The sequence below is a fragment of the Caretta caretta genome, chromosome 7 (assembly GCF_965140235.1).
Source record: "Caretta caretta isolate rCarCar2 chromosome 7, rCarCar1.hap1, whole genome shotgun sequence".
Taxonomy (NCBI): Eukaryota; Metazoa; Chordata; order Testudines; family Cheloniidae; genus Caretta; species Caretta caretta.
This window is the reverse complement of record NC_134212.1, coordinates 106,763,590-106,789,404: the sequence shown is the minus strand read 5'-3', so window position 1 is coordinate 106,789,404 and position 25,815 is coordinate 106,763,590. Positions and strand designations below refer to the sequence as shown.

Below are 25,815 nucleotides of genomic sequence, written 5' to 3'. Positions count from 1 at the left end.
ACCTCGGTATAAGGTGCATTTTTTTTTTTTTTGGTAAATTAAACATGAGACAATCATCCACCAAGGGGACAATGCATGAGCAGGACAGAAATATTAAACATAAATGGGAGTTTTCCCGATATCTCTAGCAGTAAGCGACTCAGCCAAATAAAATGCAGATAGTTATTGTTTATGCTTTTACATTTTCTAATGGAGCCACATCACTACCTGTTGTTTAAGTTACAGGGCCCTTTTGAAAAGAGAATAAAATGTTTGCAGTGTTTTGCAGTGTTTTGAAATGATAGGTGGTAAAGAAGATGAGCATAAACTTACAATATTAACTTCTAGGTTTGCCCCTTAAAAATCCAGTCCTGAACTAATGCTGTCAATGACAAAAGTCCCCCAATTGCAAATCAAATAATAATTTGTAATTAACATTGAAATATAACTTTGACCCACATCTCCACAAGCAAAAGGTTTTTTTCCCCACAAAACATGAAATCTAAATCTTTTAAACAACACCCCAATTCTAGGTGCTATTACTAGATGCTAGTTCTATCTATTAATTTCTTTCCTCGTCTTTCTGACAGCTGCTGTGGGTTACACAACACTGGAAAGAGATCACTCCTTTTCATCCACCTCTGCACCAGAGAGCACTGGGGCAATATCTACCCCAGAATCACTGACTACAGCTAATGAAGGTAAGGGACAATCAGAGTGTGAACATAATGTAAGAAAAAGGCTGGAATAAGTTATACAGTTAAATAAATAAGTAGGACCAGATGCCATTCAGTCATGCTTTCTAAACAGGCTCAGCCATGACCAAAAATATAAAATTTAAGAAATGATATTAGTAATAATATTTGCATGAAAAATAAAAGACATAGAATTAGGACATTACTGCCCACAAAAATTACATGCAAGAATTATACTTCGAAGAGTTTATTAATATATCCCTACAAACCAGATTATCGAATTGTTTCAGGCATTTGGTAAGTACATATGGTGCCACATAGAGATCTCAGGCATGACCGCTTTAATATGTAGAAGAAAGGAAATAATTTGGCATTATGACATCACAATTCAGAAAGGGAAGTTTTCCGCTGGATGTGGAAATGGGCATCTTGTCTCTTTTCCTCAACTTTCTGACAGCCGCTGCAGATTATATGACACCAGAAACAGATAGCTCCTCTTCATCCACTTTTGAGCCAGAGACCACTTGTCTCTGAAACTTACAGAAAATTGACTATTGTTGCTCTCACTATCACAAATGCTTAGGCAAAGTTGAATATTGACATGGCTAGCCATGCTGTGTATTGCCTACATGGGTTTCTCTGCTGGTGGAGGTATGATTGTCCGTGCTTCCTTCCATGCAGAATTTTTACTTGCTTTAATTAATTTCTTTTAACTCACTTCCACCTTTGCTCCTTAAGAACCCAGTCCTGAACCAACAATGTCAATGACAAAAGCTCCCTAATTTCAATTCTATAGGACTTTATTATTAACTTTACAATACAATTTTGACCCACATCTGCACAAGCGGAAGGCTACTGCGTTAACTCATTTTTCCACAAAACATTAAATTTAAATCTTTTAACCAATACCCCCAGTTCTCAGAGCCATGACTAGTTCTTTCTCTTAATTTCTTTCCTCATCTTTCTAACAGTAGCTGTGGATTACACAACACTGGAAAGAGATCACTCCTTTTCATCCACTTTCATGCCAGAGAACACTGGAGCAATATCTACCCCAGAATCACTGACTACACCTAATGAAAGTAGGGAACAATCAGAGCATGAACATAATGTTAAAAAATGCTGTAATACGTTATACAGTTAAATAAAAAGGGAGGACCACATGCCATTCATTCATGCTTCCTAAAGTAGCTCAGCCATAACCAAAAATGCAAAATTTTAGAAATGATTCTTTCCATGTAGATGGATACTTTTTACTTTTCTTTTAATCACTTCTCTAGTGCAGTAAGTGGTAGCACTATTAGTCTTTAATCTTCTATGTGGAACTGCCACTAGAGGAAATGAGGACACACACTTTGTCAGCATGTTTCACAGCTATTTGCTAGACAACAGAAGAATGCTGAGAATGCTCAGGAATAATGGGTTCCATTCCACATTCTAGAGGGGAACTTGCTGTAGTGCTTTCAGACCCTTCTGCCCCTTTCCCTGCCCCAGTCTCTCCCTGTTCCTTCAATATTTATCCCCTCGACTACTGTCCACGTCCCTTTTCCTGCGTCTATCGTGCCTGGCTCCCTGCCCACTCTTATCTTCCCCCTGGCTCCTGCCCTTCTTCCATCACTTATTCATTTTTTTCTGTTCTCTTTTTGTGTTATCAGCTCCTCCATTTACCACAGAGAAGCCCATTACAACTTGAAAGTATTTCCTTAGCTTTGCCTTGCTAAACTTTTACACTTGATCCATTTTAAATGTTAGTTTAAAGAGTAGCCTATAATTTCATAATGAACTTCATAGACTTGGGTAAAAGTTTCAAAAGTATCTAAGTGACTTGGAAGAATAATTCCAATTTTCAGTACCCTCGGCTTCACAGTTGAAGCTCCAGCTTGAGCCCGAATGTCTGCACAGGTATTTTTAGTGCTCTGGCACAAGCCCCACAAGCCTGAGTCTACACTGGGCTCTGAGGGCTTGTCTACGCTTACCGGGGGATCCATGAGTGATGATTGATGCATGGGCGATCGATTTAGCGGGTCTAGTGAAGACCCGCTAAATCGACCGCAAATTGCTCTCCTGTCAACTCCTGTATTCCACCAGATCGAGAAGAGTTGGGGCAGTTGACAGGAGAGTGTCTCCCGTTGACATCATGTAGTGTGGACCCGTGGTAAGTAGATCTAAGCTATGTCGATTTGAGTTATGCTATTCACGTAACTCAAATTGTGTAGCTTAGATCGAATTTCCCCTGTAGTGAAGACAAGGCCAACTCACTGCCCCAGGATCCTGCTTGCCCTGTAGATGTACTCATGGATTCCTAGGTGCCTAAGTCCCTTTTGCAAACGGAACTTAAGCTCCTCAGTCACTTAGGTGCTTTTGAAAATGTCTCCCCTTGTCTCCAGTTCTTTATACATACATATAACCCAAAAGATCAGAAACCTGCAGACATTAGGACAAACTCTGTCCCAGTCCAGCCATCTTTTAGATATTTTCAGTAGGATATTATCCTATAGTTGCCTCCATTTCAAATTCTTCCATCTTATTTTCTGGTATCCTTTCGCCATAGATGATCTGTACTGGAGTATCTAAATCACTTGGAGTTGTTATATTAGTTAAATGCAGAACAAACAGGAAAAGAGCAAATAGTCTTAATTTATTATAAGACACCCACACCACCAAATATACAATCTTTTGTTTTGTATCATTAGTTTCACAGCAGTCAAATGGTGTTTTAAATAATTCTTTTGAGTCCAGAGGAAATTCCTCACTTATCTTTTTTAACTTGTTTATAAAGTGCTGTGCACATCTATAGCACTATATAAATATCAAAGAGACTGATTATTTTCAGCTGTGATTAATAATTCAAAGTCTTAGAGTAAATGCAGATCACCAGATATGTACAGGAGAATGTATCTGATTGCTCACAAACCGTCTGGGTATTTCTGTGGTCAAGGGAAGACACCAACAGGTATCAAGTACTTAGAGACAACACCTATTTGCCACTCTCCCCAGAGAACCGAGTGCTGATAGTGTGTCTGGTGGGAAGAGGAAGGAATGTAGCCAGAGTGCATTGCACTCCAGTAATCCCCAACTAGGGGCTAGTACCTTGAGGATCATTGACAGGGCAGGCCCAGCCCAATGGCTTTGGGGCCAGGGAAAGAATCCAGGAACCATTACTGACTTACTAGTGACTCTTCTTTCAACTACACTCAGCAGAATCTGTTCATAATACAAAATCTGGCCATCAATTTCCTTTCTCTGATGATAAAAAATAAAACCTTGACCCAGCTAACAGATTCTAGTGGCTACTACAGAACCTTATTTTCTCTTATGTCTCTTGTCAGCCTTTTCAGATTACACAACCTCAGCCACACGGGGTATTTCCTTATCACTGAGACTGGTGAATGGACAGGACGGGTGTTCCGGTCGTGTTGAAGTCCGTTACAATGGAAGCTGGGAACAGTCTGTGATGATGCCTGGGACATAAATGATGCAGAGATTGTGTGCAGACAGCTTGGATGTGGGCAAGCCATTGAGGCCCCCAGGAATGCCCAGTTTGGTTGAGGCTCCGGAAGTGTTCTCCTGGATGACATGCAGTGCAGAGGGAATGAATCCTCTCTGTGGCAGTGCTTGCATTGAGGGTGGGGCACACATAACTGCAGCCACCATGAGGATGCCAGTGTCATCTGCTCAGGTACTCAGATTTCTATTATTTTCATATGAATTGTATTTTAGCGGAATTACATTCAATCCTCCAGGTGGGATACTCATCCTTATAGGCGATTCCAGGGGCAACTACAGGGAAGGAAGCACATGGTAACGTGACTGCAATGTGCCCTGGGTACCATGTTGCCCAATAGTCCACACAGAGGCCTGTGAGCTCCAGTAATCTCCGCTTCCCTAAAATCCTGTGTGCTCTGAAGGGTTTGGAGTTGAACCATTGGTTCTTCTGCAAGGGGAAATTAAATGGCAAGAAATGAAGAGGTACTTTCCCCCTTCCAGGCTCTCATCACATTGTTTTCCCCACAGCAGCAAGTGATCTAGCTTACTGCAAGAGCACATGTAGGATGTAATTTCACTTTATTTTCGCCAGTAACTGAAAGTTTATTCAAACATCTGTTTTGTAAGTATTGAATTTTGGCTTTTGTTTTCTTTATTTATTTACCAGCTTCTTCGCCTACCACACAGGTGCTCATTACTACATTAAGTTTGTATTCCAATTTAAAGAGTGGCCTGTGATTTCACAGGGCACGTACTGGATTCCTGTCTCCACTGCTTTATAGAAACATACTTGCATTCCAATGGAAAGAGCAGATATCTGCAGAAGTAAAGCCATTTTCTTCTTCTCTGGCTTCCATACTATTTTGACAGTAGAGAATGATTCCATAGGTGGCTCCTTTTTCAGTCCTCCGAAGCCCTTGTCTACACTGATGTGCCACTACGTAAGCAACTACTGGCGAAAATTCCTAGTTTAGATGAGCTGCACCAATGCAACATGTGCTGTATACCAAACGGTCTCACGCCAGGTTTGAAAGTAGGCCTAAATCATTTTCAAGTGTCCTATTCCCACCATAATGTGAACACGCATGTGCATGTCGCCGGGAATTGTCATGTTAGGTAATGGCTGAGGCAGCACCAGTGAGGACAGGGCAGAGACACAAAGCACAGACCTTGCATGGAACCCATCAGATACAGGCTAGGGTTGTGTTTTATTAACTCCTAACAAGCAAATTGTGAGTTAATAAACAGCTTTCCTGTTCCTTCCCTGCCAGACTGAAATCAGTCTGAGCTAGACTGAACTGCTGGACCAGATACACTCCTATGGGCACAGTAGCATCTGTATGCACCTTTCTGGGCACATGGAGGGGAGACCGCCACAGAGGGTAAATCGCACATAACACAGTTAGCCTGGTTCAGTCCTCATTGGGCTGTCACTTCAGCTGCCACTTCCTAAATTTGAGGCTACATTAGCTTGCTCCGGGTTCCTCGCACACAGAGGTTTGTATTTTTTTCCCCACATCCCAGACAGATTGACCACGACCCCAGAGAGTGAAAAGAGCATAATTCATCTTGTACAAAATGTCAAATAATAAGATTTCCCAAGCTATTATGATTGATTAATTAATAATAATGTAATGGATTGTAATCATTTGAATGGACTCAAAGTTCTGACTGGCTAGCACTCCAACCTCATGTTCTGCCTTTCTTCAGATGTGAAAACCTTTATCCTGTTTGCACAATATTGTGACAAATACTAACGCGGGGCTTTTATTTTCTTTCATGTACCGGCCAGTTCCTGAAGAGCACACCGCATCCAAAACAACAGCTATCTATTAGTTGGGTTCAGTATAATTATCAGAATCTTTCCACTCACATCTGACAGTGAGGGGCTGCTTCTCTAGCCCTTAACCATGCTGAAAAGGATTCATCCTTTCATGGTGCCACTGAAGACAAGTAGATGCCTTCCTCATAAAAATACTCCATCCTGAGAGAATCCCACTCAAGTCTAATCACCTAAGTGAGTGCTGCTCAACATGAGTAAGGGTTTCAGAGGCGGGTCTTGAGTGAGCATGTACCAATGCTGATAACTGATGAATTGGCATAACACTGCTTGTGTTTATCAAATCAGTTGCACATTCCCATCACTTTCAATAGCTGTGTGTGGGTTAGTAGTAAAGTTGAAGGACTGTGTTAGTATATTTTAGTAGAAAATAATTTAATAATTAAATCAGAAATAATCAACCTTGCAGTCTTAATAATATCACAATATCCACCTACAATCAAGGAAGTGAATGGCAGCATAAATACAATGTATCCATGGTGCCACATAGCCAATGCTTCAATTAGTCCACTGTAGTAGGCTATTTCTCTCTAGTGACCCTCTCGGAAGAAGGTGAGTGCTGCTCCTGTCTCAGAGTCTGGGGTGCAGCCCTCCATCTCTGTGGATCAGGGCCCCCTTTTGAGGGGGCATTAAAGTAATCCATACAAAAAATCAATAGGCTTCTGAAGACCACAAAAACAAAGTCCTAGGCCCTTAGGAAGCCAAAGAAGACAGGTTCTTCTCTTTTCTGAGAGGGCCTGGGTGGCCAAAGCTCTCAAGGAGTTTTCCAGTCAGGAACCCCTTCTTCCAAGGGATAGGGAGCTCTGACTTGCAGTCCTGCTGGCCTGAGCAAGAATCCTCCTTTTTAAGGGTCTACCCATCTCGAGGCCTCACAAGGCTTACAGGTGTGTTGCACTGAGGGTGACTGTGCCCAGAAGAGCTCTTTAATTCTTTCCCAATGGGAGGTAGGGATCTGCCCCACTACATCCATACAGACGTTTGTGACCTCCAGTGATGTCTGATTCCAAAAGACCGGATGCAAACTGCAAGGTTTGGAACTAAGCCTTCAATTTTTTTCTGCACGGAGGAATGGGCAAATCCTGCTCCTAATGGAAAAATGTGAATTGAATTGCATAAGAGGACGGGGATACAGGTGGTAATTTCCTGCCTCCAGCTCCCCATCCCTTTGGTTTCCCCACAGCAGCAATGAGCTGTCTCATTGTAATAGCTCATCCCACATATAATTGTACTTTATTTTTTCCAGCAACTCATAACATTTGTGTGTGTGTTGCATAAACTATTTAATGTTGTCTTTCATTTTCTTTCTGTAGTACCAACTCCTCCACCTACCACACAAGAGCCCAGTACTACAAGTAAGTGAGAGAATAGTATTCCTGTTTCCTTGCCTATTTGAAGACAGACTTGTAATTTCAAAGTGTGTTTACTTGATTCCTGTCTCCAGTGGTTTACATAAACATGCCTACATTCCATACTAAATCCATAGTGCTCTACTCTGGTTTCCTTACTAATCTGACAGTGGGAAATTATTCTGGTGTTGTCTCCTTTTCAAATTCCTCTAAATCCTAATCTACACTGGAGAGATTTTTTTTTTTTAGCTATTCATTCAGCAGCATTGGTACAAATCCCTACTCAGGATGTGCTGCAAAAGTTCAAGTACCACTGAAGACTTTGAGGTGCCTTTCTCACATAGATATATCCAGACTTTGCCTTTTGAATGTCTTGCTTATCTTAGGATAGCCTTGGTATTAGCACTAACTGAGTCTCAGTTAAATTTGTAGTTTAGTATGTATTTTCTCTGTCTCTCTCTCTTTCAGGGATGATGTTCTAGATTATGTCTTTCCTTTCTCCAGTAACTCATGAAGTTCATTTCAATGTCTCTTTAATAAACATGCTACTTTAATTTTGTCATCTTCTTTTTGTATTGCCAACTGTACTCCCTACCACACAGCAGACCAGTACAACTAGTAAGTCTTTTGTCATTCTTGCCTTACAGAATGTTTTTTTCAATGTGTGATCCCTGTTTACATGCCTGTTTGAAGGGTAGCCCTTAAATTCACAGTGGATTTCCTGAATTTTCATTTCCGCTTGTATACATACACAAATGTATTTAATGGATATAGCAGATATCTGCAGAAGCAAATAAAATATTTTAATCTAGGTTTCTTTTCTGTTTTTTCAGTAGAAAATTACTCTGGGGTCAGCTCCCTTTCAGATTTTTCTAACTCATTTTCTAGTCCCACTGCAAATAATGGTGTGAAAACAGTGTGTTTACTTGATTCCTATCTCCAGTGGTTTACATAAACATGCCTACACTTCATAGAAAACCCATAGTGCTCTACTCTGGTTTCCTTACTAATCTGACAGTGGGAAATTATTCTGGTATTGTCTTCTTTTCAAATTCCTCTAAACCCTAATCTACACTGGAGAGGTTTTGTAGGTATTCATTTAGCAGCACTGGTACAAATCCCTACTCTGGATGTGCTGCACAAGTTCAAGAACCACTGAAGACTCTGGAATGCCTTACTCATGTAACCCTTCTGCCCGTCAGAGTTGGCAGCAACAAGGGCCGGGTTCAATATCTAGGGGATCCATTCCAATAACACAATGCAAACCGGCTCGAGCCCCCACCCAGTGACCTGGGACAAATATATACCACCCCCGCTGGGCGCCTCCAAGAGGCAATACTTCCCCTCTCGCAAGCACATAGTCTGAGTGTAGCAAAAAGCCTTTCAATAACAGAGAGAAACAATGTGGCATTATGTTGGGGAAACACCACCAACAGGATTCATAACACAACCCATGAGCAAAAAACCCACCCCAGGCAAATTGAGGCATGTACTTTCCCTTTGGTTCTTGAGTCCAGCAACCCCAAATCACCCAAAGTCCCAAAAGTCCAATGACCCAAAAGTCTCTGTCCCTGGTCAGGGCAGCCCCAGAGTTCGAAAGTTTATCTGCAGAGCTTTACCTCCCAACCTGGGTGGAGTGGGGGGAGGGAAGAGAGAGAGAGGTAAGGGGCACCTTACATGATCTGAAGCTGACCACCCCACAGCTCCATAGGCCTTCGCTCCACTCCGCCAGCCACCCCACGAACTACTTCGCTTGGCTCCGTGGCCCACAAGCAACTCCCGCCGTCCCACAAACTGCTCCACTCCGCGTCCCACAAGCAGCTCCCACTGTCCTATGAACTGCTCTACCAGCCTGTCCACAAGGCGCTCCAGCCGTCCCGCAAACTGCTCCACAATATATCTTCAGGTTCCCCCACTACTTAACACAATGCTCAGTGATTTCAGCTCTTAGGTGAATTCAGCTTGTAGTAGGAGAGCCTCAGTGCTGGTACACCATTAGCCCAAAGTGAGCTCAGCAGCCTGTAACTAGACTCCTAATAGAATCAAAATTAGTTCTGATATTCCACAGTGAAGAGAGAAGGAAGTGCAGTTAGCATGTAAGACCCTCACCAAGGGACCCATACCATCAAGCATTAATACTTATCCCCAACCTCTCTCAATTCACAGTTTTGGAACCCATGACCCTTGCCTAGCGAGTGCTACTTAGGTGATGGAGAGTCCCTCCATCATAACAAAAGGCCAAGTACAGTTCCAAGCACAGTTCCTTAATCAGGGTAATAATAATTTATTCTTCCTGCCCCAATAACAGAGACACTGGGGATCCCACAGCAGCCAAAATGACCATTTGTGCAGCTATGGCCTCATTCTAGGCGGGGTGGGTGTGTCTATGCAAATGAGATCGGCCCCTGAAGTTCTTTTCCACAACTTTCCACACCTCACCACCAGATGTCAGGGTGGAGCTCATCCTGACACTGCTTACACTCACATAGATATATCCAGACTTTGCTTTTCAAATGTCTGACATACCTTAGGATAGCCTTGGTGTTAGCACTAACTGTGTCTCAGCCCTGGTCTACACTATGGGGTTTGGTCGAAGTTAGCTGCATTAGGTTGATTTAAAAATGACTGCGTCCACACAACCAACCCCGTTCTGTCGACCTAAAGGGCTCTTAAAATTGACTTCTGTACTCCTCCCCGACGAGGGGAGCAGCGCTAAAATCGACCTTACTGGGTTGAATTTGGGGTAGTGCAGACACAAATCGATGATACTGGCCTCTGGGAGCTATCCCAGAGTGCACCATTGTGACCGCTCTGGACAGCACTTTGAACTCTGATGCACTAGCCAGCTACACAGGAAAAGCCCCGGGAACTTTTGAATTTCATTTCCTCTTTGGTCAGCGTGGCAAACTCAGCAGCACAGGTGAACATGCAGTCCCCACAGAATCATAGAGCGTAGAATGTTTCTACGCTCCCCCTATCATCTCAGTCCCTGAGGTTATCGCAGATTAGAAGGCGAAAAAAACACACTCACGATGACGTTTTCTGAGCTCATGCAGTCCTCCCGCACTGATAGGGCACAGCTTAATGCATGGAGGCATCCAGTGGCAGAGGCCAGGAAAGAATTAAGTGAGAGCGAAGAGTGGAGGCAGGACGCGATGCTGAGGCTAATGGGGGAGCAAATGAACATGATGAAGAGTCTGTTGGGGGAGCAAACGGACATTATGAAGCATCTGTTGGAGCTGCAGGAAAGCCAATAAGAGCACAGACCCCAGCTGCATCCACTGTATAACCGCCTACCCTCCTCCCCATGCTCCATAGCCTCCTCACCCAGATGTCCAAGAACGCGGGACAGAGGGAGGCTCCAAGCACCCAGGCACTCCACGCCAGAGGATGGCCCAAGCAACAGAAGGCTGTCATTCAAACAGTCTGATTTGTAGTGTGGCTACAATAAGCAATGTGGCCTTGTCCTTCCCTCCTCCCCCACCCCACCCAGGCTACCTTGTCCGTTATCTCTTTTTTTTTAATTACTAAAGAAATAATGCATGGTTTCTAAACAATAGTTACTTTATTTTTAAGGGGGGAGGGTGGTTGGTTTACAGGGAATTAAAATCAGCAAAGGGGGTGGGTTTGCATCAAGGAGAAACACGAACAACTGTCACACTGAAGCCTGGCCAGTCATGAAACTGGTTTTCAAAGCCTCTCTGATGCGCAGCGCGCCTTGCTGTGCTCTTCTGATCGCCCTGGTGTCTGGTTGGTCAAAATTGGATGACAGGAGATTTGCCTCAACCTCCCACCCTACCATCAACATCTTCCCCCTTACTCTCACAGATATTATGGAGCACACAGCAAGCAGCAACAACAATGGGAATGTTGGTTGCGCTGAGGTCTGACCTAGTCAGCAAACTGCACCAGCGAGCATTTAAATATCCAAAGGCACATTCTACCATTGCATCTGATGAAGTGAGCTGTAGCTCACAAAAGCTTATGCTCAAATAAATTGGTTAGTCTCTAAGGTGCCACAAGTACTCCTTTTCTTTTTGCGAATACAGACTAACACAGCTATTACTCTGAAACCATTCTGCACTTGCTCAGCCTATAGTTGAACTGCTCCTTACTACTGTCCAGGCTTCATGAGCCATGGGAGCAAGGGGTAGGCTGGGGTAGGTGCGACCGCATGGTGCTGCTGGCTGGGAGAGCAGCCCAAGGCAGAAGCCTCTAGCTCTCATGATATTCCAGGTGGGACTGAATCTTCATGAGACAAAACTTAAAGAAGAGAATGACCTGGAGTCTCTGGCTCCCATTCGGTGCGCTAAGAGGAGGATGGCCATGTCTGTCCAGGCGCCCCTGATCGACCTCACTGAGGAGGATTCCAAGGAGTCCTCCCAGAGCAGCAGTACCATGTCTTCCAGCAGCACCCAGGAGGACCAGAACGGATCCCCCGAGCTCGTCGCTGGTGGGCAGGAAAGGAGAGTTGCAGGGGAAGTGGTGGAATACCAGGATGGGAAAGCTCATGTGGGGGAAGATCAAGGGCTTCTCCTGGTGGCCTGCAATCATCACGTCCAAATGTCAGGCAATCTCCGGAATGAGCTGGGTGCAATGGTTTGGGGATGGGAAGTTCTCCGAGGTTTCAGCAGATAAGCTGGTGGGTCTGATGGCTTTTAGGCAGCATTTCAACCACTCCACGTTTAATAAGCTGGTCTCCTATTGACGAGCCATACACCATGCCCTGGAGGTTGCTAAGAGCCGGGCAGGGAAGACATTCCCAGAACCCCTGGCCAAGCGGCTAAAAACTAACTTCTGCAACAACAGCAAGGAGCCAGTGGAAGAGGACCAAAGCAGAGAGCAAATGGTTTCCAAAGTCACAAACAACAGGAGCCTTGAAGACAGTTGTTTATTGTGCGGGAGAAAAACCCCAGCCACATTCCACCCACTGTTTGAGGGGGGCCTTTGTCAGACTTGCAGAGATTGATTCCTGGAGCTTTTCTACATGTACGATGAGGACAGGTACCAGTCCTAGTGCACTGTCTGCTGCGAAGGCAAGGAGCTGCTGCTGTATAGCAATGCCAGCTGCTGCAGGTGCTTCTGTGTCGAACGCTTGGAGGTCCTGGTAGGGCAAGGTACCTCGGCCAAGGCAAAAGAGCAAGAGCCCTGGAGCTGCTACATGTGTCAACCACAGAAGTGCTATGGGGTGTTACAGCACCGACCGGACTGGAATGTATGGCTGCAAGACTTCTTCACCAGCAACAAAGGACAGGAATATGATGCATCTAAAATCTAAAAAGGCCCACACATTTCCCAGAGTCATTACCCTTGATAACAGAACGTCAATGATTGCATTGGCTACTTGGATCACAGCAGCCCCCACAGTAGACTTGCCCACAACAGCAGCGGTGATGGTGAGCTGAGCAGGCTCCATGCTTCTGTGGTATGGCGTCTGCATGGGTAATCCAGGAAAAAAGGCGTGAAATGATTGTCTGCCATTGCTTTCACAGAAGGAGGGGTGACTGATGACATGTACCCAAAACACACCCGTGACAATGTTTTTGCCCAATCAGGCATTGGGAGCTTAACCCAGAATTCCAATGGGCAGCAGAGACTGTGGGAACTGTGGGATAGCTATCCACAGTGCACCGCTCTGTAAGTTGATGCTAGCCATGGTAGTGAGTATGCACTCTGCCGACTTAATGCACTTAGTGGGTACATGACACCCCAAAGGGGTGGCACAGGGAAAGTTAGGACCATGGCTCCGCATCCACACACATTGGACAGCAGAGGGGGCTGGCCGTACAGAGGAGAAAATGCTGCACCCACCCATGAGGGAATGTAGCAGGGCGCACAGTCCCATCTGGACACTGGAGGATCCCCTGGAATGCATGAAATTGAAAACAAGGTAATTATGTTAACATTAAAAATATTGTTTCCTGTGCTTTTTCAAGATACATCACTGAGACTGGTGAATGGACAGGACGGGTGTTCCAGTCGTGTTGAATTCCATTACAGTGGAAGCTGGGGAACAGTCTGTGATGATGCCTGGGACACAAACGATGCAGAGGTTGTATGCAGACAGCTTGGGTGTGGCCAGGCCATGAATGCCCGGTTTGGTGAAGGCTCCGGAAGTGTTCTCCTGGATGACGTGCAGTGCAGAGGGAATGAATCCTCTCTGTGGCAGTGCTCACACCAGGGTTGGGGCACACATAAATGTGCCCACCATGAGGACGCCAGTGTCATCTGCTCAGGTACTCGATTTCTATTATTTTTTTAACATGAATTGTATTTTAGGAGCATTAAATTCAAACTTTCCAAGTGGGAAACTCATTGTTATAGGGGATCCCAGGGATAACTACAGGCAAGGAAACTCATGGCAACGTGACTCCAATGTGCCCTGGGTACCATGTTACCAAATAGTCCATACAGAGGCCTGCGAGCTCCACTAATCTCTGCTTCCATAAAATCCTATTTGTTCTGCAGGGTTTGCGGCTGAACCTTTGGTTCTTCTGCAAGGGGAAATTAAATGGCAAGAAATGAAGAGGTACTTTTCCCCTTCCAGATCCTCATCACATTGTTTTCCCCACAGCAGCAAGTGATCTAGCTTACTGCAATAGCACGTCAGATGTAATTTTACTTTACTTTCGCCAGTAACTCAAAGTTTATTCAAACATCTCTTTTGTAAAGTATTGAATTTTGGCTTTTCTTTTCTTTATTTATTTACCAGCTTCTTCCCCTACAACACAAGTGCCCATTACTACACGTAAGTTTGTATTCCAATTTAAAGAGTGGCCTATTATTGCACAGGCTGTCCTCGATTCCTGTCTCCACTGCTTTACAGAAATTACCTGTATTCCCACAGAAAGAGAAGTTGTCTGCAGAAGTAAAGCCATTTTCCTCTTCTCTGACTTCCTTACTATTTTTACAGTAGACAATTATTTCATAGTTGGCTCCTTTTCCCATCCTTCTGAGCCCTTGTCTATACTGGAGGGGGTAAGTCACTGCCGTAAGCAACTACAAGTGAAAATTCTTAGTTTAGATGAGCTGCACCAGTGCAAGCTGTGCTTTGTACCAAACGGTTTCACTCCCAGGTCCTTCTATTTTCTGAGGGGGCCTGGGAGGCCAAGGCTCTCAAGCAGTTTTTCAGTCAGGAGTCCCTTCTTCCAGGGGACAGGGAGCTCTGACTTGCAGTCCTGCTGGCCGGAGCAAGAATCCTCCTTTTTAAGGGTCCACCCATCTTGAGGCCTGACAAGCCTTATAGGTGTGTTGCATTGAGGGTGATTGTGCCCAGAAGACAGCTTTAATTCTTTCCAGATGGGAGGCAGGGATCTGCCCCACTACATCCATACAGAAATTTGTGAGCTCCAGTGATGTCTGCTTCCATAAGACTGGATGCAAACTGCAAGGTTTGGAACTAAGCCTTCAATTTTTCTGCACGGAGGAATGGGCAAATCCTGCTCCTAATGGAAAAATGTGAATTGAACTGTATAAGAGGAAGGTGGTAATTTCCTCCCTCCAGCTCCCCATCCCATTGGTTTCCCCACAACAGCAATGAGCTGTTTCATTGTAATAGCTCATCCCACATATAATTGTACTTTATCTTGTCCAGCAACTGATAACTGATAACATTTGTGTGTGTGTTGCATAAACTATTTAATGTTGTCTTTCATTTTCTTTCTGTAGTACTAACTCCTCCACCTATCACACAAGAGCCCAGTACCACAAGTAAGTGAGAGAATAGTATTTCTGTTTCCTTGCCTATTTGAAGACAGACTTGTAATTTCAAAGTGTGTTTACTTGATTCCTATCTCCAGTGGTTTACGTAAACTTGCCTACACTCCATAGTAAATCCATAGTGCTCTACTCTGGTTTCCTTACTAATCTGACAGTGGGAAATTATTCTGGTGTTGTCTCCTTTTCAAATTCCTCTCAACCCTAATCTATACTGGAGAGATTTCTTTTTAGCTATTCATTTAGCAGCACTGGTACAAATCCCTACTCAGGATGTGCTGCAAAAGTTCAAGTACCACTGAAGACTCTGGAATGCCTTACTCACATAGATATATCCAGACTTTGCCTTTCAAATGTCTTGCTTATTTTAGGACAGCCTTGGTGTTAGCACTAACTGAGTCTCAGTTAAATTTGTAGTTTAGTATGTATTTTCTCTGTCTCTCTCTCTTTCAGGGATGATGTTCTAGATTATGTCTTTCCTTTCTCCAGTAACTCATAAAGTTCATTTCAATGTCTCTTTAATAAACATGCTACTTTCATGTTGTCATCTTCTTTTTGAATTGCCAGCTGTACTCCCTACCACACAGCAGATGAGTACCACTAGTAAGTCTTTTGTCATTCTTGCCTTAAAGATCATTTTTTTCAATGTGTGATCCATGTTTACATGCCTATTTGAAGGGTAGCCCTTAAATTCACAGTGGATTTGCTGAATTTTCATTTCCACTTGAATACATATACACCTGTATTCAATGGATATAGCAGATATCTGCAGAAGCAAATAAAATATTTTAATCTGGCTTTCTTTTCTGTTTGTTCAGCAGAAAATTACTCTGGGGTCAGCTCATTTTCTAGTCCCACTACAAATAATGGTGTGAACACACCTGTGTATGTCCCTGTGTATGGTATCCATGGTACCTTCCCTATCAAATTTAATCATTTTATCTTAAATTAAAAAAAATAGGTACAGAAATTCAGTTTATCAGTGAACTGCTATGCCTACTGAGTGCCAGATTCACTGTCACCAACATGGACCTTTCGGTTTATACCCATTTGAGTGGAGGGAGGAGGGGTGATTGGCACAGAGAGTGGATACCTTCAGAATTAGTGCATCTCCCCGTTGATCTGTTGGTGTCCTGTCCCCCTGAGCAGGCTCCTGGTGGATCAGTGTTGTGGGGAGTTTGCAACATGACACACATACTGCTGATCAGTTTACCATCACCAGGGAATAGCTATGGCCCCAAATGTTATTAGGGAACCACAATCATATTGTATAAATATAATGAGACCACCTAAGCCATTGTAATTAATTAATTAATCTAAGACATTATTTGGATTAGCACTGTAGCCCACTGTGCTTCCTTGCTTCAGCTAAGAAAAGTGTATCTAGTTTACAGATTCCTTGACTATTACTAAACTGTGCCTTCATTTTCTCTCATCTTTGTCAGTCTCTGACCATTACATGGCATCAGGAGCAACGGGTATTTATTAATTCATTTTATTGTAGTTATTTGTTTGCTCCAATGTATTTCCTTTTAAATACTACTAGTGTTCTCAAAGCTGGCTCCACTGACTTACTGTTTGAATGTCCCAGCTGACAAAAATGGATATTAAAGGAAAAAGGCTTTTGTCTGACATTCCCAGAAATCTGCTAAGCTTAACTTGGAGTACAGTTTTGGAGAAGGTGATATGTGTTTTGGCCAAACTATATTAATCACAACAACCTGAGAAGAAAATAAACCATTACATATTTGGAGCCATATGTCATCCTAGAGCCAGATGGAATAAAATAAAAACTCCACCCCCAAACTTTTGTCCATTTTCTGTGCCACACGATACATATTAGAAACAAGGGGTTTCTGACCCTGCTGATGTCAATGGAAGATTTGCCACAGACATCCATGGGGCCAGGATTTCACTGTAAATCTTTAAACTTCAATGTATTCCATACTATGGTACTGGTCATGTTTTCTTTTAGTATTGCATAATAAAAGTCTCATATACCCTGTATCTGCCCCCAAGAGAGCCAGAGACCTCGGTGGATGTACTATGCGTGGATCAATGACAAGATAGAAGCCTAAATCAGAAACATAGTGATGGTTTCCTCTAGTTTTGAAAATTAATTTCCCTGCTTTTCCAAACCACGTCGCTGCCACTGGTGAGCAAAGAGGGCGGGTGTTCAGGTTGCATTGAAGTCCCTTACAATGAAAGCTGGAGAACAATCTCTGATGATGGCTGGGATACAAAAGACACAGATATTGTGTGCAGGCAGCTTGGGTGTGGACTGGTTATTTCAGCCCCAGTTAGTGCCCATTATGGTGAAGGCTCAGGAAGTATCCTCCTGGATGATGTGCAATGCAAGGGAGATGAATCTTTGGTCGTGCATAGACATAACTGTGGCCATCAAGAAAATGCCAGTGTAATATGTTCCGGTACTTCAGCGGGCTTTGTCTCAGACTCTGGGTTAGGTTTCCCTAAGAGGTATATCACTGCAGTGTTTGCTCATTTTTTGAACTAATATGTATTTCCAAGTTCAGTGCACCATTCAGATTATACAACCCACCAAATGCTTAGATAATGTGCTGGGGTCTTCTTGCCCAGTGGGCCACACATTTTAAAAAGGCATCTTGGTTGTAACTACAAAATATGAGCACTTGTGTGCAAACAGTTAAGGGAACATGGAAACTCTTCTCCAGATGCAAAATAAGTATTTGAGCATGCAATTACCTGTCCATGCAGATATACACAAAGAGCTTAATCTTCTTCCCATTTAAAATAATAGTAATTCCCCTTTTCAATTTCAAGCAGGGATTTTTTTTCATTAGATTAGTCTTTGAAAACTGATGGTAAATGGCAGCTCTATTCATCAGAACATTTTCTATTAATATTTTCAAAATCCTTTTTAATTTAATTGCTTACTCCGTATGTTAATTGATTATGCTATAATCATAATAATAAATAATGCATGAAGCTTCATGAACTATCCTTAATTTTAGCCTTTTGTTATCTTCTTGCATAGCTCCTCCTGATAATACTGAAGCACCCAAGACACCTGGTAATATTTTCTTATCCTTCTTTTACTACTGTACTGCAAGCTTGGATAAGAGAAACTAGTTGGGAAAGCCTGATTAGGCCATTTTATTTGGTGTCTATTGCACCTGTTAGGCATATTTGGACCATCGTGGCTTTTCCTGATGGTTACTCACTGCCTTGGAGGCTGTTGGAGCCCATGAGCGATGGGTGACTTTCCAGTGCGACCCAGTAATACCGTTTTAAAATTCCAAATATTCTGTGGTCCCAGTACTCACTGTGGTACACAGCCCCAGCCAATGCAGACTTTAAATGTTGCAGTGTCAGAGACCAACAGTAAGGTGGCAGATATGCTGAGCTCCAACAGAAAAGAATCTTCATTGTTAGGGAACTTCAGAGAAGCGTTGTCATGGAGGATGGCCAAGGAGTGGAAAAGGGGTCACAAACCCTCCAGGAACCAATCAAGAAAGGGAGGAAAGTAGGAGAAAAGAGTAAAAAGTTTTGAGATCCATCAGAGAAGGAAATGTGCTAGACATCTGAAGACAATGGTGAAGCCAAAGAGGGATGCAGATTGTCCCATTAAACTGAGTCACAACATGTTTAAAGCAATGGCTCAAGCTCTACAGATTTTGGTAATAGCATGTTGCTCTAGTAGAAGAGCTGTGTTCTGGCAGCGTGCATGGAGAGAAGGAGCCAGTCTGCACTTGTATATTTTATCATTAAGCTAAGGCTGCATTTATAGAGTGGTCTTCATATGCATTAGTAGGCCAGTTAATTGAACCCCTGTTCACTGCACCTCGCTGGAGCAGGTATCTGAGCCAAGAATCACAAAATGCAGATCACTGGGTTATTGCTGTGGCCTAACTCTGAGCTCTCCCTGTTAGGCAGCATAAATAACTGTGGAATCAAACTAATTTATGTAACCTCAGTATTAATTCCATAAGGGAGATAGGCTGGGGAAGTGAACTTTCAGTTGTGTCAATCTTAGCAATAAAGAAAGGGCGAATTCATTTTCTCTCCACTCAGCTGTTATTTCCAGGCTAGTTAACATTCTGTGAGGCTAATTGCTTGCCAGTGATGTGAACATAATATAAACTAGCATTTTAATAACTACTGGATTTTTATACATGCTTCAATATTGTTTACTGATATTCAACATTTCTCATCTAGTGGCACTTACATGTCTGCCAGATTACATGCGTGCAGTAATTAGAAGAGCCTATATCAAGTCAAAAGGCTATTTTTCATGGAATGTTCACTTGAATGACCCAGCTTGTAGACCTATTGTTACAAAATCCCATGTTATATTCCATATACCTTATGATGGCTGTGGTACAAAAAGTGAGGTAAGAGTTTACATCTGAAAATACTGTATATCAAAATAACTTGTTAAAATTACTTATTAATGAAAAGTTGTCAGAATAACTCTGTGCTTTTAAGTTTCAGAGTAGCAGCCGTGTTAGTCTGTAGTCGCAAAAAGAAAAGGAGTACTAGTGGCACCTTAGAGACTAACCAATTTATTTGAGCATAAGCTTTTGTGAGCTACAGCTCATTTCATCGGATGCATTCAGTGGAAAATACAGTGAGGAGATTTATATACACACAGAACATGAAAAAATGGGTGTTATCATACACACTGTAAGGAGAGTGCTTTTAAGATTCCTAAAAGATTCTCAATGGGAAGAAAACACTGTAATATTTATATCACCATGTAGTTTTGTGAGATGCAACACTTGGGGGATTGATCTGGGGACCTCTGGAGCTGAAAAAACGAGCAGCTACAACTGGAGCTAAAGAGCCAAAGTTCCTTAGCCAGCTTTGTGATAGACATATCCTCTATAAATTAGGCATAGAAGCACCACTAACACACCTACACAGAATTAAGTTTATTGTAAACATAACTCAAAGGAAACATTCAAGGGTCCAGTCCTGATCCAGATGAAATTTGTGGCTAAACTACTGACTTTAGGGGAAGCACACTCAGACTTCCTTTCCCCACATTTTTGCTTTAGGATTTGTTGGGTTCTGGATGGTTTAAGGATTGGGTAGGGTGCTGGCTGCTTATTTTGGACAATTAAAGAGAGAAGGTGGGTGAGATAATATCTTTTATCGGACCAACTTCTGTTGGTGAGAGAGAAAAGCTTTCGAGCCACACAGAGCTCTTCACTGAACTTGGTCCAATAAAAGATATTACTTCACCCACCTTGTGTCTCTAATATTCTGGGACCAACATGACTATAACTACGTTGCATATTTTTGACAATGTCTTTTCCTTTGTTCTGTGGAAGCAGTATGTGTCATGTTCAATAATGCACTTGGGCCTGGAGACTTTAGAAATCCTGTTTTCTTGAGTTAAAAGAGAACGAGGTGCCTAGCCTTGTGCTAGATTTCTCCCACTGCAGTACCTAGCAAAGAAAATCATGAGGTTCACCAAAGATCCCAAAGGTCCAGTACACAGAGTATCATCTTATGTGCAGCACCATACAACTGCTGGAAGAGTACAGTAGGGCATATAAGAATTCTAGGCACAATGGCTGCCACAGTTCATCAAGAAAATTGTGATCCCATTACAACATACATATAGATACCATGGCTGGCCTATCTTTTGTTAGGTTGTCTGTGAGCTTACACCACTGAGGACCCATATAGCTACTTCCCTATCTACCTCCCTATGCTGACACCAGGTTCAAACCTGCAGACATTAATCATGCAAGATTCCCACTGAGATCATTTGGAGTCCTGTACGTGTAAGATCTGTTGCATTAGGCATCCCACCTCCATTTTTATGTCCAATCAACACAATAGTGGCTTCACACAATGTTGAAGAAAATGGAAACTAAATTATGGCCAAAACATACCAACAGATTAAAACCTCCCACCCTTCTTTGACCTAGAAAGGAAACAAGACCAACAAAAGTTACAGATGAGAAATGCATATTAGATCATTCAGTCCATCTCTCGTCCTAGGCACACTTGTCTCCTACAGTATTTTTTCCAGTGTTTTGCCCAGTCTAGTTTAAATATTCCACACAATGGGTCTTCCTTCACAAGCCTCAAGAGGCATACCCTAATACATTTTACCATCAAGACATTTTTTCTTGATATTCAGACTAAATTTTCCCTCTGTTAATTCCATGCAAGACCAATGATCTAGCACAGGAGTTCTCAAACTTCATTGCACCGTGACCCCCTTCTGACAACAAAAATTACTACATGACCCCAACATGGGGGAACCAAAGCCTGAGCTCATCTGAACCCCACCATCTTGTGGGGGAGCCCAAGCCTCACTGCCCTGGGCTGGGGGCGGCCAAAGCCCAAGGGCTTCACTCCCAGGCAGCAGGGCCTGTAACCTGAGCCCTACCACCCAGCAAGTCTAACACCAACCCTGGATACCCAATTAAAATGGGGTTATGACCCACTTTGGGGTCCCGACCCACAGTTTGAGAACTGCTGATCTAGTATAAAAGGTCATCTAAAAATATTCAAGCTGAAACCACTTTTTCACCTGTACTCAAACAATTCACTGCTGGCTCATCTGACTTTTGGATAACTTGTAGTGCATTACAGCTATCTAGGTTGTAATATTTCAACAAGACCTTTGAAGCACTGTACTGTGTATTTTATTTAATGTTTTAACAGGTACGTAATGGGACTATCAACTATTCCAACACAGTCAGAGCATCCACTTCTGGTAATTTCATCACCAGGGCAAAGAGTCCTCAGTTACATTTCACCTGCAGAATGGACCAGAGCATGATAGCAGACATCATGCACATAGTTAATGAGTCTGACTCTTTAGAAACTGATGAAACTCAGTATGGATGATTCAATGTGAAACTTTCCTTTTATGAATCACCATCTTTTTCAAGCCCCGTGAATGATTTCCCAAACTTTGTTGGCCTAAACCAGGACTTATACATTCAAGCCACTCTCTACAGCCCTGATCCAAATTTGATGTTGTTTATAGACACATGTGTAGCATCTCCTGATTCCTATGACTTTACAACGGTGAAATATGATTTAATCAAGAGAGGGTAAGGAAAATATTGAACTCACAGTTTAAAATGATTTTTTAAATGTAACTGACCTCATAGGGGACAACAGCAGGGTTTGAACCTCGGCCTCACCGACCTAAAAGCCTCTACCATTTTGAGGTAAAGGAATGTATATATTAGCTAGCTGCAGTAGCTTTTTGTATAACCCAGCCATTAAAAGGAACAAAGAATCACACTTTTCATAGTGTGGATTACATATAATCCCATGTATGTATTCTGCATATGGAAGGATTTGGAAAGAGAAACTAGTTTAAAATCTCTATAGAAGTTTCCCATCTCAGTAAAATAAATTGCAGGAATTGTGAAACAAAGGTTTGGGTTTCTCTTCTTTTGTTTTTTATTTTTAGAAAATCCAAATGGGAAATAAAAAATAACATTAGAAAGATAGCAAGGCTCTTTATCCATATTTTTGAAAGATGCTTTCCAAGAGTATTTTTAAAATTCCATTGCGTGTTTTCAAAATGTTTTTGCATTTATTTCATTATTTACACTCCATCTCTGTGTATTAGGAATTTCATATTGTAAATGTTTATTAACCTTGTTGTTTCAAATGCATGAAGGAAAGTTCCAGTCAAGTCAACTTATGATGCAACAAAAGTGTTTATTTTTATGTAGCACAAAGTCACATAGCATAATACAATCTCCATTATTATGCTGTGAGAACAGACTAATTTTATGTATTTTTTTCCTTTTCTCAGGTGTGTAAAAGATGATACCTACACTACTTACATTTCATCAAACAAAAAAATTGTTCAGTTCCAATTTAAAGCCTTTCAGTTTTTTAATGGATACTCTACAGTTTACCTCCAGTGCAAAGTGGTGGTGTGCAAGGTGTACGATTATTCTTCCCGATGCTATCAGGGCTGTGTAACTAGGAACAAGAGAGAGACAAGTTCTGGCCAGGAAAATGTGACCGTTGTTGGGCCACTTAAGCTGAAGTGAAAGAATCCCAGTAACTCAGATGGGTGTATTATCAATTTAACATGATGTAATTTCAATCGCTTTTACCGTCAAAAGGATTGATTCATTGCATGATTTCCTGCTGATGAGCTCTAGAAGCATTTTTACCAGTGTAGCAAATTCCTAACAAACATCCTTGCTTAGTGATGGTATACATCTGAATATGTTCCTTATCTGTCTTTACCATTCCCTAATTTCAAATCTGTTACATTTACTTCCTAGACAAATAAAAGCCTATAATTCTCTTCAATAAATAATTTTGGTTATAAAAATATAGGTGAACCAGATTGATTGATTTTCTGATCTAGACTTAGTGACAACAGAATCTTCTTGTGGCTATTCAAATTCCCCCCCTCCCCCTTTTTTTACATCATACTACCACTGAATAGCATGAGTGTTTATAGTTTAAGAACAATTATATAACTATATATTTATCTCAACTCACACTCATTCACAATGCAGTTGGGGAAAGGGTTGAGGTACAGGACCAGTTTATTATCACTTTGCTCTCAATAGTAATCATTTTGGTCCCTGCTGGACTTATTTTGAAAACCAAAGTGAGCAGAGATACATACCGAATGTGATCAGACGCAGAGGACCACAAGGCATCTATATATGGCACCAACGTGCAATATGATTCAAGCATCTAAATTGAAATAAATAAATAACTTAAGTTGGAGGAAAATAATGCCACAAATGTATTATGATAGGTTTCTGTAGTCAGTTTCCCTTGTTGCTGCTGATTAGAAAGACAGCTATTTTTAAATATAAATTCTCTGTTATAACCAGCTGCTTTATCCTTTTTCTGCTCTAGTAACTTCCATGATGTTAGAATCCAGTATTTATAGTCTCACCATTCTGTACTATAGAGGTGATTTTGAAGCTAAGCATACAGAATTGTCTTCTTTCGAAAGACTTAGTGCATCAGACAGGAAAAGCCTGATTATAAAGGAGAAATATTTTGTATAAACACAGTATCTTGATAGTCAATTGCAGAACTGCCTAAATAGTAAAATGGTTATACGAGAAGGGAGACTGACTAAAATTATGATGATTTACATAAGTTTGGAGAGCCTCTTAATGGTCAAGTTTCTAATTTAACTATATTCTAATTCATCAAATTAGTTATTATTTTATTTGGAATGAGAATGGTATTTACAACTCTGTATTTGATTTAAATCTGAATAGATTATATTTAGTCACCATGTTTAACATGCGAAAATGATCTCACCTTCAAATTATGTGCAATACCATGTGATGCAATAAAGCTTTTTCTTGCAACTTTTTGTCTTGAGCTTCATACTTGAAAAGATGAAAATAGAAGCATCTGTGTTTATACTTATTAAAGATAGAATAAATGCATTATGATGCTTGAAAATTATGGAGATGGACACATTAAAATTGCTTAAAGAGAGAGAGACATTATATAGCATATCACTTTATGGAGAACATAGTTCTAAGACTGCCTCTAATGTAAGAGATTTGTTCAGATCTGTTACTTATTTTAAAGGAAGTAAATAAAACTTGCTGTCCTGAAACAATGCAATGCTGTTGGCTTGAAAGAATATTTCAATCGTAATATTTAAATAAATTGTGCATGGGGCTGTCTATTAAGAGCACTTAGAAATTCAAATTTAATTGAATACAGCTGCTCACTTAAAGAGGTTTCACAAAAAAAATTATTAAACCTGTGCTTTGCATCTGCCGCCTTCTACATATAGTGAAGTACACTAGAACGTGCATCTATATAGCCCAAATTCACATATAACACGGTTGCGGCCATGGATCCCAAATTTAATTACTTTAATTAAAATTCATTTTAACACAGTACCATGCATGGATCCCAAATCCCGCGTTCTAGCAAGGGTCTGGTGTACTTAGATCTGACCTACATAGCCTAAAATCATTTGGGTCCTTTCTGCCGCAAAGTCTTTCTCTGTCCTTGTGATACTCTAGGACAGGGATTGGCAAACTGTGGCACGCAGCCAGTCAGAGAAATCGGCTGAGGGACTGGGACGGTTTGTTTATGGTTTGCCGGCATGGGCCCAGGGCTGTGCTGGTCGCCACTTCCCGCAGCCCCCATTGGCCTGGAACAGCGAACCGCAGCCAGTGGGAGCTGCCATCCGCCAAACCTGCTGATGCTACATGTAAACAAACTGTCCTGGCCCACCAGTGGATTTCCCTGATGGGCCATGGGCCAAAGGCTGCTGATCCCTGCTCTAGAAACTGCAATATCCTCAGGCACTTGAGCTAGTGATTCCCTGGTTTAAGTAGGAAGAGGGGCTGCTGGCAGGGTCTTCTCAGTGAAGCAACCTCAATTCTGGAACTGATCTCTACAGTACCTGGATGTGATGACCTTAAAGGCATACTGCAAGGCTCATCAGTTTTTCTTCGCATGAAGGAGCAGGGGGGGAGGAGGAGGAAAAAGAGGTGGTGGGGAGAAGAGAATGTAGGATAGGGTGGATACAGAACAGTCAATGGGGGCAGCTACTTAATAGCCACTGCCCACACCGACACTTAATTTTTTTCGTATTTATTTTAGAATTTGTACATTTTGGTTTCAAACATTTTAGATATTTGAATAGAATACATTAAATTAAGCTATTTGGAAATCAATTCTGTTCTACATGCTCTCAGATGGATGGGAATGAAGATTAACAAGTTAGACTAAAATTTAATATAAAGTATAAGCAGAAACTTGAGATGTGTAG

The 25,815-nt window shown here is 42.0% G+C and overlaps 1 protein-coding gene across 1 annotated transcript in view; it reads left to right on the top strand.

Annotated features, from left to right (window-relative positions):
* Window positions 1-23,279, top strand: part of DMBT1 (deleted in malignant brain tumors 1) — a 223,784-nt gene extending 200,505 nt beyond the window's left edge. The window contains 7 exon segments of the mRNA XM_075131155.1: window positions 570-680; window positions 1,646-1,756; window positions 7,311-7,352; window positions 15,015-15,056; window positions 19,260-19,435; window positions 21,729-22,123; window positions 22,843-23,279. Of these exon segments, the coding sequence (XP_074987256.1) occupies window positions 570-680; window positions 1,646-1,756; window positions 7,311-7,352; window positions 15,015-15,056; window positions 19,260-19,435; window positions 21,729-22,123; window positions 22,843-23,086 (1,121 nt within the window). The 3' untranslated portion in view covers window positions 23,087-23,279.
* Window positions 23,280-25,815: the final 2,536 nt, after the last annotated feature.